This window comes from Manis pentadactyla, chromosome 1, assembly GCF_030020395.1.
Source record: "Manis pentadactyla isolate mManPen7 chromosome 1, mManPen7.hap1, whole genome shotgun sequence".
Taxonomy (NCBI): domain Eukaryota; kingdom Metazoa; phylum Chordata; class Mammalia; order Pholidota; family Manidae; genus Manis; species Manis pentadactyla.
Genome location: NC_080019.1, coordinates 118,134,064 through 118,147,477, shown reverse-complemented (window position 1 = coordinate 118,147,477; position 13,414 = coordinate 118,134,064). Strand labels below are relative to the sequence as shown.

The window sequence follows — 13,414 nt, the reverse complement described above, 5'->3', positions numbered from 1 at the left end:
TTTTTAAAAATCAATAAATCGGTGAACAAACCAATGAATAAGAGAGAAAGAATCTAAGGAGCTCTTGGAAAAATACACAGAATGGCCACTTTTCTTGAATGCCATGTCCCTTCTTAGAAAGCCACCCTTTACTACATCCAGTTTTCAAGATGTAGTTCAGTATTTTTCTCAAATCTTCAGCTATAAATTCTACTGCTTTTTTCCCTTTTGCCCATAAGACATGATGGATAGCGGCAGAGACGTAAAGATTTGAACGACACATCCATTTACACCCTTCCTTCAGGAGGTACTCCAGGAAACGTGTTCTGACACAGCTGCAAACAGACCATCCTGATTCTCCCTCCTTGTTCTCCCCTTGCTGGTTGTGAGGTCTGATCTACATGTGACTAGAAATGCCGTCTTCCCCATAAACAAAGTTAGACATCCTATCTTTTTGTCCACGATGAGCTGGCTGACAAGAAAAAGAGATCTAAAATTAGTATTACATAGAAAATTAAGTCATCCAGGATACTGTTTATAAAAACTGTCTCCTGGCTTTGGAAGGATCAATTTAACACAAGTTGGCCATTTGGGAAATAAACCATTCTGTGTAGGTTGGGTGGCAGAAAAAAACAGTAAGATTCCTTATTGCTAAGGAGCTTAGCACCTCTAGCAGCATCTAAGAAAGTAGTATTTCCCAGTGTTTTCATATAAGTAGACAAGATCAAGATGGAATTGGAAAGTGTTCAAGACACATCACAAGTGATTCAGGTAGTGGGCTCACCCATCTGACTACTTGTACTTCAAGCTTTCTAAAACACCACAGTTCTCAAAAGGAACAAATAAATATTCTATTTCTTTAGTCCACTTTAAATCTTATATTTTATTTATATCAGCAGAACATGTTACTTAAATGGATCCATTGTTTACCATCAAGATAAGCAAAGAATCCATTTAGAATTAAATCATCTCTAAAAAAACCTTACGTTTACATATTTTTAAGGATGTTCCCAGACATATACATGTGTATACATACAAAGTTTATTTCCATTTACGAGGCATAAGTTAGATTTAGAAAATTAATTAGTTTTGAAATGGCTTATATTGGCATTTATTTATGACATTTCAAATACTAGGTCAGGAGGTATCAGAAACAGTGCAGTAGAGAAAGGAAGAGATGAATCATAGAAGCTCAAGCAAAAGAACCGTGATAATTCTGCATTTTTTTTTCCTGAAGAAAGGAATCATATAGCAGTTCACCAGTCAGGTGACTTTTTGTCCCCTATCATTGAACCCAAAGAATTTATCACATTGATCTTTGCACTAGGAAACACTGAGTAACATAATGGTCTCATCTTTTCAGCAGTGCTATGTAGGATATAGAAAGGAGCTTGATGTTTATTTTTTATATCGTCCCAATAACAAGAGAATGGGTATAGTATTTAATTATAACCCAAGATAACATCATCTTCTCAACCAAATGCACTGCCTTCAAGGGACATACGGCAATGTAGGGATTCAGCTGGACATTTTAGCTGAATCAGCAGGTACCGTTAAGCTTTCCTTACAAAACTGATTTGCCTCAGCTATGCTTCTTTTGTACTGGTGCAAATGCATGTTCATTATGGAAAATCAGAAAGCAGCTATCGTTCTGCCATGCACTAATGTGATGTCAATTCCAGACTGGATACTCTTAGCAGATTTCTAGGGTGTGGATACTTACATCATTACTGGATTTGATGACAACATTTGTTTATTTATTCAGCAAATATGAATTTGCATGTGCTTGTGCCAGGAAACAAAAATTGACCTAGCCTCAAGGACTCCGTGGTCTGGTATTTAACACAGTTATGTCTTTGCTATTCAGGCTTAAGATAGTATACACATTCACCTTGTCTCTTTACGGTATACTCTGTGACGTAAAATTGTTTTGTGATTCAGTATAATGAAACACAAACCAGTTCCCTTCTCTGGTCTTGAACCCCAGTATGAAGGCACAGCTGAGGTGCACATGTGCATGAGGGCCCAAGGACCAAAACGAATTCCAAAATTCACATGTGGCCCTGCTCGCACTTACAGGTTAAAACAGTATCTGCTTGCTCAGCACAAGTATGTGCCCAATGTTTATCTTTTATTTCAATAAAATTTTAATTCACAGTTTTATAAGGAAATATGTGTGCTCAAATACATAACAAATTAAAGTTCCATATTTGTAATTAATGTATTCACTGAAAGGCAATGTCTGACTTTCTTGGTAATTTTTCCCACAGTGTGATAAGAACCTTAACAGTTAAACTCCAGGGTGATATTTCGTGTGGAGGACAAAGTGGTTACTCACCATGACAAACAGTGATATGTGGGATTGGTTCTTAACCACCTCCAACCTTCTGTACAGAGAACCTTCATTATCATCATTAAACTTTAGTTTGGCTATAAAGCATATAAAGGAAATGGGTGTCCAAATGGAAAAAACAATGATGGTATATTATCTGAGGTATGGCTTTTTTTTCTCTTAAAACACAACACTCGTATGCATCTCCCATAAAAGTCTAACCTGTATGGTAAAAATCTGCATGGTAAAAGTCTAACCATCCTGAGTAAGCTGAATTTGTATTTTCTTATTTATTTACTTTTTAAATTAAAGAGAGAAAGACAATGAGACAGGGACAGAGACAGACCATGGGGTATTACACCAAGGCTCCTACCAAAATAGATATTTAAACAGATGGGAGAAAAGAAATACACAGGGCATCCAGCCCTGACAAGAAAGCTCTTTAATTTTGCAAATGTGGTATGTGCTTCCACATGGACACAGAACTAATTATTTCCACTGAAGTACTGTTGTAAAATGGAGAAACTCAACAGGCAGCTTTGTGAGTTTCTTTCTAAACCAACACCTGGGTTGAATGCCTCAGTGTAAGTAACACGGTCATCTCTAAGCCAAGGATTCATCAAGGTCTCCAAGTAAATCACAGAGAAAAGCTACCCCAGGGACCATGCCCAGGGTCCCGCCGCAGGCTCCTGCAGGTTGCTCCTGCAACCCCGTCCCCACCAGGCTCCGGCCGATCCAGCTTCTCCATGGTAGCAGCAGCAGCTGCCTTCGCAGCTTCCTCCCGTATCACTACTGCTCGGAGCTGACCCACACTGAGGTTACACACTTTGGGCTCATTCTTACGCGGGGGTATGTGTAATGGACCTTTTGTGCAAAAGCTTTATACAGGTGCCATCCAAGGTAGACTTTTGGCCTAAATTTCCATTCTGAAAATATTCTATTTTCACGGCACTCAAAACAAAGATTAAAAGCTACCTTTACTATGTTCATCACATATGACATAAACACAAACATCATCTTTTAAAAAACAAGAAGGAGGTAGAAATGTTACTGGGATGCAATTATATACAATCTAAAAATTAACTGCCTGTCATCAAACTCAAGGCATGCAACTCTGAGTCAGCTAACTGCTCCTCCACCCCCACTCATTGTTACTTAACTATTGAAGTTTTCTGGCAGGTACAGACCAATCCAAAATAAACCCCATCTTCCAGGCATGGGCATTGCAAAGAATTTGGTCCCTTTTTTTTTAATGGTATTTTTGCACGTTTGTTTAACTGTATTTCAATTAGTATCTTACATACGAGATTTCTACAATGTTTCAACTTTTACCATAGCTCTTTCAAAGAAAGCTGTTAGTAAGCAGATGATACAGATACAGAGACAAATCCACTTTTCTCAACAAATTATGGCAGGATCATAAATTTTTCCCAGAGGAAGATGACACTATTGACCCCTATTCCCTTTCCAACAGCGTCAGACCCACTTCCTATCTCAGTTCCCAAGAAGCCAAACAAAGAGTGGGCAGTCCCAGTCTGCAGGGGCTGCCTGCCTCTCATCACGTAGTATCAGCCTGTGGTCGCTTTCATCTCCTGATAGCCTACATATTTGGGTTGCGGTGAATAATACTAAATATTAAAAATTTAATTACTAATTAATCTCCCCTGCAGCTGCTCATGGCTTTAGCAAGCTAGAACAGGGAGCACAGGAGAAGAGACGACCCATGGCACCAAAGACTCCACCCGATTACACGGCTCCCAAGCCTTCGGGCCATGTGAATTCCTAATAAAAAGCCTTCCATGCAACACGCACACACCTGAAATAATTTCTCAGGTTGCCTCACAGATTATTGCTCTAGGAAAGAACTCAGTGTGGGAGTGCTGGGATCGCAATTAAAGACATGTCCGTGGGACCAAACCGCACTTACATACTCAGTTTCCAAACAGACTAAGAAGTTACAACATTTGTTAAATGCTTTAAATGAGGAAGATAAATGTATCATTTATAGTAACCAACATTCAGAAAGGATAAGCCCCAAATCTTCAAAGACCCCAAGCTTTAAAGCAAGCTCCAGACACAAACTAGCCATCCCAAAACAAAATGGGAAGGATTGAGTGGACTGTTACTTCAGGCAATATCCTATTTCTTGTAGCTCTAGAACAATCTCAGCAAAAGGGAAATAATTATATTTACCATGGCCATTTTAGAAATAAAGAAAAGGAAGCTCAGTCTTGTGGTCTGGGCAGTTTACACAAACGGTGCCCTTCTACAGAGGTGACTGCATGGAATTCAGAAGATAGTTATCTTAATGGCAAACTTGGAGTCTAGGCTATAAACTATGCCTGACACTATCCTGTGTCCCTAAAATCTCTCCAAATGTATTCATACTAGCATAAATGGGGACAGTGAAATCCCATTTGATCAATTCAAAAGCAACTTGATTCAAAACATACTAAATCCCTGTTACCATGAAATATTAAAATAACTGAAAGCTCTTCTGAGTCACCTAGGCACCAGCTCCAACCTTACCGAACTCTAGGGGAGAAAAAGGCAGCTTTGTACTGGGAATTAGATGACCAGCACTCCACAGCTGCCTCTGATAAAAAAAGAGGAAAATCATAAATTCATGATTTATTATTTGTCTTCTAAGAAATCGACAGAATTTCAAGTGACCCCTGTGTAGCTCTTCCAAAGACTCTAAGCTGTACTACAAACAAATGATTCCTGGTAGGTAGGGTCTAGAAATGCAATAAATGAAAGACATATGCTGTCATAAATTTTCCATTTCCCTTTGAGGTATTTTTTTTTTATGTATCTAAGCCTCTGTTATGTTTCCAAGACACATTTTAGAGAAAGTACCACAAAAGAGAGACATTTTGAAATGAATTAATTGAGATGCTAAAGGGACCCAAACTTGTCTCTTGGTTGTTGTTCTCATCCACAGAGAGCTATTATATCATGGTTCAAGGAAAACAGAAAGAATCATTCATCCTGCCTCTAACTGAACCTCTTTGAACAATGTTCTTTCCCTCTCTAGGGAAAAGCTTGCTTTCTGTGTAGTAGGAGTTTGGCTACAGTGACCTGGAAAGCTCACTTCAGCTCTGTTACTTTGTGACCATGTTGGGTCTGTAATTCACCCACAACCACTTCTGAACTTCTCACATCTGTTCTTCTAAAACTACCTACTCCCTAATACACATATTTTTTAATGATTAGAAATTTTAGCTCCAAACATGTAAGTAGTTTAACTGCATAATTCTGTGCAGTGTCATGATGTATATGTTTCCATTGTAACATGTACTGGAAGAGTTACTACTGACCCCCCCATAGACAGAAACACTACTATTATCCTACTGAGTTCCTAGCTTACTATGGACATCCTTAGGCATCAGGAGGGCTATGCAGGTTCTAAGTATATATGACTTCTTCATCTACCATTCCCCTTTGCACTCCACATACCCTGTATCACAAGAGAACTAACTTATTCTTCAAACAAAGAATTCACTTTCAACATCCCTTGACTTCTTCATATCTGTTACTCTCTTACCTTGAACCCCATGCCCTTCCCATGACATATTCAGCCAAGTGAACTGAAGTGCCAACTGCTCTGTGTAGTCCTTCCTCACAATTCCCTAGAGAAGTACAAAGTATAATATTGATATTCCTATTTTTGAGTTTCCACAATTTCAGCATAGGGTGAGTCATGTGATAAGCTAAAGTAGCACACATCAAAGCCCTTCTTTTGTGTTCTTTTGGATTGTTTATGTGTTTGTCTCTTCCATAAGACTAGGAATTACTCTACAGGAAGGACATGTTGATGCTAATTATATTTCCAAATCCTAATCCATAGTGGTTTCTCAATGAACATTAGGTGATTAAATAAATAGGTGCAAATAAGCCACATTTCCCAAATAAAAATATGGATAACTAAATGAACAGAACTGAAGTTGGGAAATCTGAGAGCAGGAAATGCTCCTTTGGGAAAAGTAAGAAAAAGCCCCATAAAAATCTATTTTCAAGAGCTCAGACATTTTTCAGTCGTTATGTGAATAGAGCTCCTTTGGGTCTCTTACTGTACAAAGATTCCACATACATGTTTCCCCCTAGATCCATGAGTCAAAGTAGCCTTGCAAAGGTTATTCAGAGTGGGTCTGGGAAAGCACACAACACATGCTTCAATACTGAGGAATCCTAGACCTAATCGCCTGCTTTAAGTGGTCAGGTGACTCAACAGGTTTTGCAATTTGCTGTGGATCAAAAACGGAAACATCAAAGTTGGGCACTTAACAGTCTACGTTTCTAGGACTTTTCAAGCACCTTTTAATAACCACACAACACAGTCAACTGCAGACATCATCTTCTCTTCACACCTATTTTTAATATTTTAGCTGTATGATTATTGTTCTCATAGCATATAATTATGTTAACCAATAAATACTAACACATCTAACTCAGTTCTACCAGAGTGAAGATAATTCAGAATGAGCTCTGTCTCCCAATTAACTCTTGCTTTCCTAAATTAGAATAAAAAAAAAAGTTAGAAAGAATTAGTCTTTAGTTTCTGAATGGAACAGGCACTTCTAAAGTAGATTTTATCCTAATTCTCAACTTATTCTCCTTAAGGGTTATCATTATTATATTTTTAACCTTCTGAATGCTTTTCTTTTTATGAGGAAGTATTATTCATGGGACACTATTACTCATATGACTGATTTCATAGTTTTTATCATTGGTAAAAACATTTTTTAAAAATCCTAACATCCTCAATCTAGTTCCAGAAAAAAAAAAAAAAATTCAAGGTCTAGCTGTGTTCACACTGTAGTCATATGTTCTAAGGCAAATCAGTTACATACTAAATTTTAGTGTCCTCATCCCAAAAATAAGCACATACAAAATAAACAAGTCTTCTGGTCTGTATCTCAAGGTTGTGATATATGTATCTTACTCAAGTGAGAATATATGTGAAGTGCTCCACCATCGGTAAAACACTGTCCAAATATTACTGAATACGAGTTTGTGTGCACAGTAAGATTGCTCAAATAAAAAATGTAGCTGCTGAATAAACCTATTAAAATGCAGTGGTTTATGGCAAGCATGTGTAGACAGCCCTAAAGAATGAAAGCTATATTAAGCAAAAACCTTGAAGCAGAATCTCCCCAGTATATATTAGGGTATAAGAAAAAAAAGAAGAAAAAAGAGGTGAGTGGGAGCACAGGAGTCTTTCAGCACAAGACAGGTGAGTCCATCTGTAAAGTCAGTGGCCTCACTGTCCTGAGGAACTGGGCTTGAGGTATTTGCTTGGGTGAAACTGGGAAAATGCATAAGCTCAAACACTGGTCAGAAGCTATGCAATCAGCCAGACTTATGGTTTCTCAGACTTGCACCCCTACTCCAACATCTTTCCAAAGTTGTTCTGGGTTCCTACATTCCTTTTTCAGAATGAATTTTAGCTTACCCCTGCTTGGAACCTTCAAGTATTTACCCATTGTCTATAAAAGCAGGCCAAAATGTTAACCTGGCACTCAGACCCATCCACTTACTGAGGCTGTGAATAAGGAATCTCCCAGTCCTACAGCCCACTATAGCCCATGGCCTGGACTGCAGCCACTTGGCTGCATGTAGCTCTCTGAATGCAGCCTGGAACCTTCCTGCCCTAAGTCTCAGGTTGTTCTCCCCTCTTGTCTAAAATACTAAAATCCCACTTACCACTTCCATCTGGACATGCAAGTCTTCTGTTAAACCCTCTCAGATTCTGCCACCTTCTCATGCTTCTTCAGTATCTGCCCGAGTTTAACGTAATATTTTGGGCTCTTGGAAAAATGACAACTTGGTTCTATTTTTCTCTCTTTCAACCATCCACTTTCCTTCTCCCAGCAGTTCCCCCCAAAACACCACCATGGCAGCTTGGTCCCAGTTTTTGGAAATAAAGTTCATCTTCACTACTGACAGGCTTGATGGAGCCAAGAGAGAGGACAGCTAAGGAGGAACTAAGCTCTAGAGGTCTGCCTTATACCCCCACGTGGCCGCGAGCCCCAGCACATGTTTAGAGAAGGTAATGGGAACATGTCTGAGGAGGAAAGCACGGCTACCTTACGTGTAGTTCGCTTTTTAAACGTCCAGAAGTAGAGGAGCAGGACTGGATTTTAATTCATGAAAGGAACCGTTGTGAAACAGGAGCTGCTGTTCAAGCACTGGAGTGAGACTCAGAGGGCCATACACACTGTCACTCCACCAAGCAAATAGCATGCAGGAGTCAAACAACACGGTGACAATGGTGCCAGGCCAATGTGTGCACCTGGAGTTCTGCTGGCTGCCTTCTGAGATCTCGGGAGCCCTGAAATAGATTTGCCATCACCTCTTAAGATCTGAGAGAGGCAGGAATGACCACTAGCAGGGAAAGATCAGATATGTAGTCTGATACACAGAGGATAAATGGAGGTGCAAAGAACAGCCAAGAAGAACTGATAACAGGACACCATTTGCACTTTAAAAAGACAGATTAATTATTATCACCAAATTCTGGTAAGACTGTGTAGAAATTGGTATGTTCTCTTGGTGACAGTATAAACTAGCTACAACATTGGAAGGGAAAGTAACAGAAGTGGTCATACTCCTCCATGTAGAAGTCCCACTCTGAGGAACCTAAGGCCAAGAAATACCTCCACAGAAAGTATATGCAAACACACCCCTCACAGCATACCTTACAACAACCAAAAACTGGAAACCACCTCAATATCCAACATGAAGAATTTTTTTACAAAAGACTGAGCCGTCCCCTTAACTTTAAAATAGCCAAGCTAAATCATGATTTGTGATGATGATACCGACATGTAACAAAGTAGCCACGTAAGCAAAACCAGAAAAATAGCAGAGCAATGGAATAAGAGATTTAATTTTCATAATACTTTTGTAAAACACTGCTGTATTATTTTAATGAAAAGACTAATACAATGAATTTAAGAAGTTTCTGTTAACTAATACATGTCGGTATTCAGTAAAAAGACAACTTAGACCACTGGCTCTCAGAAATCCATAAAGAATGGGAGCACTGTAAGCAGCAGCACATTCTTTCATAAAGTTGTGGATTATCTGTGTCCAGCAATGTGGAAACATTTACAGGAGGCTCTTACCGGTGGGGGCCGAGGCTTGTAGGGGGAGCTGCACTCGAGGTCAGCCAAGATGCTAGTCAGGGAGTCGATCTCAGCATCCAGGCTGGAGCGCCTCTCTTCAAGGGTCTTGCCTCCCGGATTTCCCTGTTGAAAGCAACATAGACATGTTAAAAAAGGACATCTCCAGTTTCCACTGAAATCAGTCTGAGTTCAAATTTCTCAAGTTAGAATGTCGCTTTGTGCAAGCTTTCCTGCATCTTATTTTTTTAGCTTTTATAAAATCTTGCTAGGTAGTCTAGAGTAGAATTATCCCTTTTTAACACATAAGAAAGGTGAAACATATGAGGTGGTTTTCCTCAGGTCACACACTTATTTAAAGGCTTTTTTTTTCGGGTGGGGGGATGAGTATACCAGTAAAAGGAAATAAATGTCTCTGTCTGTGTACTCAAGGAGAATGCAACTGGAGAGATATTACAAGTCCTGTGTGTTCAGAAACTACCTCACTGGATGAGGACATTTGAGTTGGAGGAGGGAGGGACAAGGGTAGGAGACTGACAGCCCAGGAAGAGGAATCAGCAGCTGGCCAGTGGCTATTAAGTGTGTCTGTGTGAGAGATGGCAAGTGCCAAGCAATGCACCTAAAAAATGAGCTAGAATGAGCATGCTCAGGGGTCTGGCCAAGGGGCTGCAGAGCAAGCATGGGCAGTGGTCAGTGATCAGGAAGCTGGGGAGGTCTACGGATTTCACATGTCAATGTGCCATGCTATGAGAAGCACCAGCTTCCACATGCACTCAGAATCAGGAGGGGATGGGTAGCGGGTAATAACACTGCCAGAAGAGAGTTTCCAGGATTGTGAGCAAGCTTAGAAAAACAAGCAGTTTGCCCAGAATGTAAGGCAAGAAAAGAGAAAGTGAGATGGCCCTAAGATTTAAAAGCAGGGTGAGTTAAAATAATCTTTTAAGGTGACAAAGTAACAATGATCACAGATTATAATGAGAGTGGCTCTGAAGACTCCCATCAAGAAACCAAAGCGTATCTGCAGCAAGGCCCAACTGGAATGGAATGAGAAGTTAGTGTAATTTAATCAACTCTGTTGAACTTGTCTAAGGAAGTTAAATATCAGGATAGTGTGTGGAAGAGTTTAGAAAAAGCATCAGCCAGTAAACCAGAATATCCTCAGCAACAAAAAATAAAGTACCCTGAGAAGTTAGCATTACAATCTTACAATACTCTAAGTAAATGTATCTTTTTAGTGACTAAGCTGCACCAGGCACTGGCAGCCTAATAGTAAAGCCTAACAATGCCACTATTGCTTTTCCCCTGGTAGCTTGCTCACCAAGCCACTTTTCCTGAGTCCTGGAACTTACTTAAGTCTCTGCAAAAAACAGACCTAATGTAATCTAGTGTATCAGTCAGTCTCTTGTGAATTTAGCCAGCATGAGTTAATCCCTCCAGACCTGATCTATCCCAGTCATACTGATAACATCAGCATCCATGAAGGTGTGACCCAGCCCCCTGGGCCAAACCTGAATGAAGACTGCCCCCAGAGGCAATGGCATCCTTACTATGAGCCGAGCCCTCTTTAAATATGCACACTGTTTATCACATTACCTAAAGCAGACTCCTCATCATTTCCTGTTCTGGATGTAGCTGAATGACCCTTCTACAGCAATCTAACCCCTACCCTGTTTTGTTTATTTTTCTCTATCACCATCTAACATTAACTTATTTATGAGAATTTGTCTTTCCACAGTCAGTCTCCCCAGGAGAACACAAGCTTCATGAGGGCAAGGACTTCCTCTGTTTCCTGTCTCACAGTTTCCCCAGAATCTTGTTCAGGGCTTGATCCATGGAAGTGTTTGATAAATATGCTGAGTAAATAAATGAATGAATCATGACAGACTCAGCTATAGGTACTGCCAGTAACCTTCATTCAACATATTTTGGGTAAAAGCAGCTAAAGGTCTAACAAGTGCAGCAGATGCTCCAGTATACAGAATATATTGTGTGGTATAAAAAGGGAACCAGAAGGCTCGGCATGCCTATGTGTGCGCACCTGCGTGTCTGTATATTTCACACCATATGGCCCAGATTTGACTGCTGCCCTTGTGACAATTGAGAGATTTTCCTCAGCGTGCTTGCCCACAGCCAAAAATAGAAGAACAGTGAAGTGACAGGGTGGTTATGTTTTCTCGGAGTCTGGATTTCCAGTTTGACCAAACCTTCTGAAGCAAGTGAGTCTTGCTTTATCCTAGGAACAGATGTTTTCATAGTGCTAATCCCTCCACTAGAGGTGGTCTCATCTTTATCGCAACGGGTACTGATAACTATGAAATATTGTAGTATTATAAAGAAAAATAACCCCTTTAACATTAGAATTCATGTGAACATTCTGGGCAATGGGTCCTGGCACAAAAAGCTATGGCATTTTGTTACAGAAGCAGCCAAGAACTGTGTGAGGCCAATTTTCTAGCAGGCAGATACAAAACATCCTGATAAACATGAATTTGTTAAGTATATTTCTATATACTCATAGACACCACAATATATGGGTAAGGGTGGCAGACTAGAGTCTGGTGAAATTCTTCCCGAGGCCATAGTTTCTTCATCTACAAAATCAGGAAACATCACCTGCCCTCCCTGAGCCAGAGGGACTTAACAAGATTCAGATAAGAAAATGGATGGGAAAATGCTCTGTAAATTGTACAGTGCTATAATTATGATGATTTTGATAAATAACATTAATTACAGCAACCAGTAACTATAAATTAATATGAATAATATAGCCATTGGTAATTATTCTTCTTTTTAAAGGGAGCATCATTATTAAGTGTTCCCTCAGGGTATCAGTAAAAAGACAGGAATTCATCAGGTCCCCAACATCTGTAGCAGAAAGCACACTGACTGCCCATGCTCTAAGTACTGGGGTATTTAACCATAGAAGCTCTGAAGTCACAGAGTGACCTTGAGCTATACAATGCAACAAGCAATTATAGTGTGCAACCAACCTGCACTTCAATGGAGATCGAGCCTTCTTACTCTCCTTTCCCCCATTTTCAGTGTCCCATAATAGGTTGATGAAGTTTAACAAGTTCCAGCCTAATGTTGTGGGATTTTACACCAAAATCCCATGCCCCCTTGTTGCACTATTTGATCTTGTGGTAAGAGCTAATCCCATTATGGCTTAGAACAGGCTTCTTTCTCACTACTGAGTCTCTATTTTCTGTCTGCTCGATTGGCAGCAGCCCTGCCCAAGCCAACCACCAGCTCTTCTCGGAGGTGCGCTCTGCCTACTGCTGCCGCGCCTTTGCACCCGCTACTCTCAACACTTGACGACAGGTACCAGGCGCAGCAGTCCTCCACACCGCTAACAGAATCCTGTACTTACGTCTTCTCCTCAACCCCCCATCACTGAAGCCTTACCGGTCACCTGATGGTTAAATGACCAGCCCAGGGCCAAACAGCAATAAGAAAGATTTTCCTGACCCTTTGCCAAATCCTTTCTCTAGATACCACGCGCCTCCTAGAAGGTGGCCATTATAATAGTCACAATCCTAACACTCTCCACCCATAACTAGAGACATCCATTGTTTTAGTCCAGGTTCTGCCAAAAACTAAGCCTAAGACAAAGTCTTATGTGCCGGTCATTTATTTTGTGGATCCAGTACTGAAGGACTGGAAGAGTAAAGCTGGGGAAGTGGGAAAGCCAATTCAAAGGTGCCGTATGGAGCTGGTCAGCAAGGTGCACAACTAGGGCTCATTCTCCTGGGGGCCCTCTGAGGAGGCCTGTGAAATGCACCCCAGATCTTCTCACCTAAGTCATAAAAGAACAGGGTATCTATCCTCAGGTTCCAGTTCTCACCGGCGTAAGGTTGCCTCTGGGATCATAAACTCCCGCAGACTTGTCCCAAGAAGTAGAGAAGTGGCAGGGAAGCCCCAGGACAGAAAGTGAGAGAAGAGCATTGCAGCCGAGGCGAGGTGCTCCCAGGCCACC

At 40.5% G+C, this 13,414-nt stretch overlaps 1 protein-coding gene across 13 annotated transcripts in view; it reads right to left on the bottom strand.

Moving 5' to 3' along the window:
- LPP (LIM domain containing preferred translocation partner in lipoma) overlaps nucleotides 1-13,414 on the bottom strand; it is a 632,552-nt gene that overhangs the window by 318,118 nt on the left and 301,020 nt on the right. For all 13 annotated transcript variants that reach the window (XR_008997202.1, XM_036875183.2, XM_057501065.1 and 10 more), the window contains one exon: nucleotides 9,442-9,564. Coding sequence is in view for 12 of the 13 variants with exons in the window: in XM_036875183.2 (XP_036731078.2) it covers nucleotides 9,442-9,564 (123 nt within the window). In the remaining variant the exon portion in view is untranslated. The remainder of the gene's footprint in view (nucleotides 1-9,441; nucleotides 9,565-13,414) is intronic.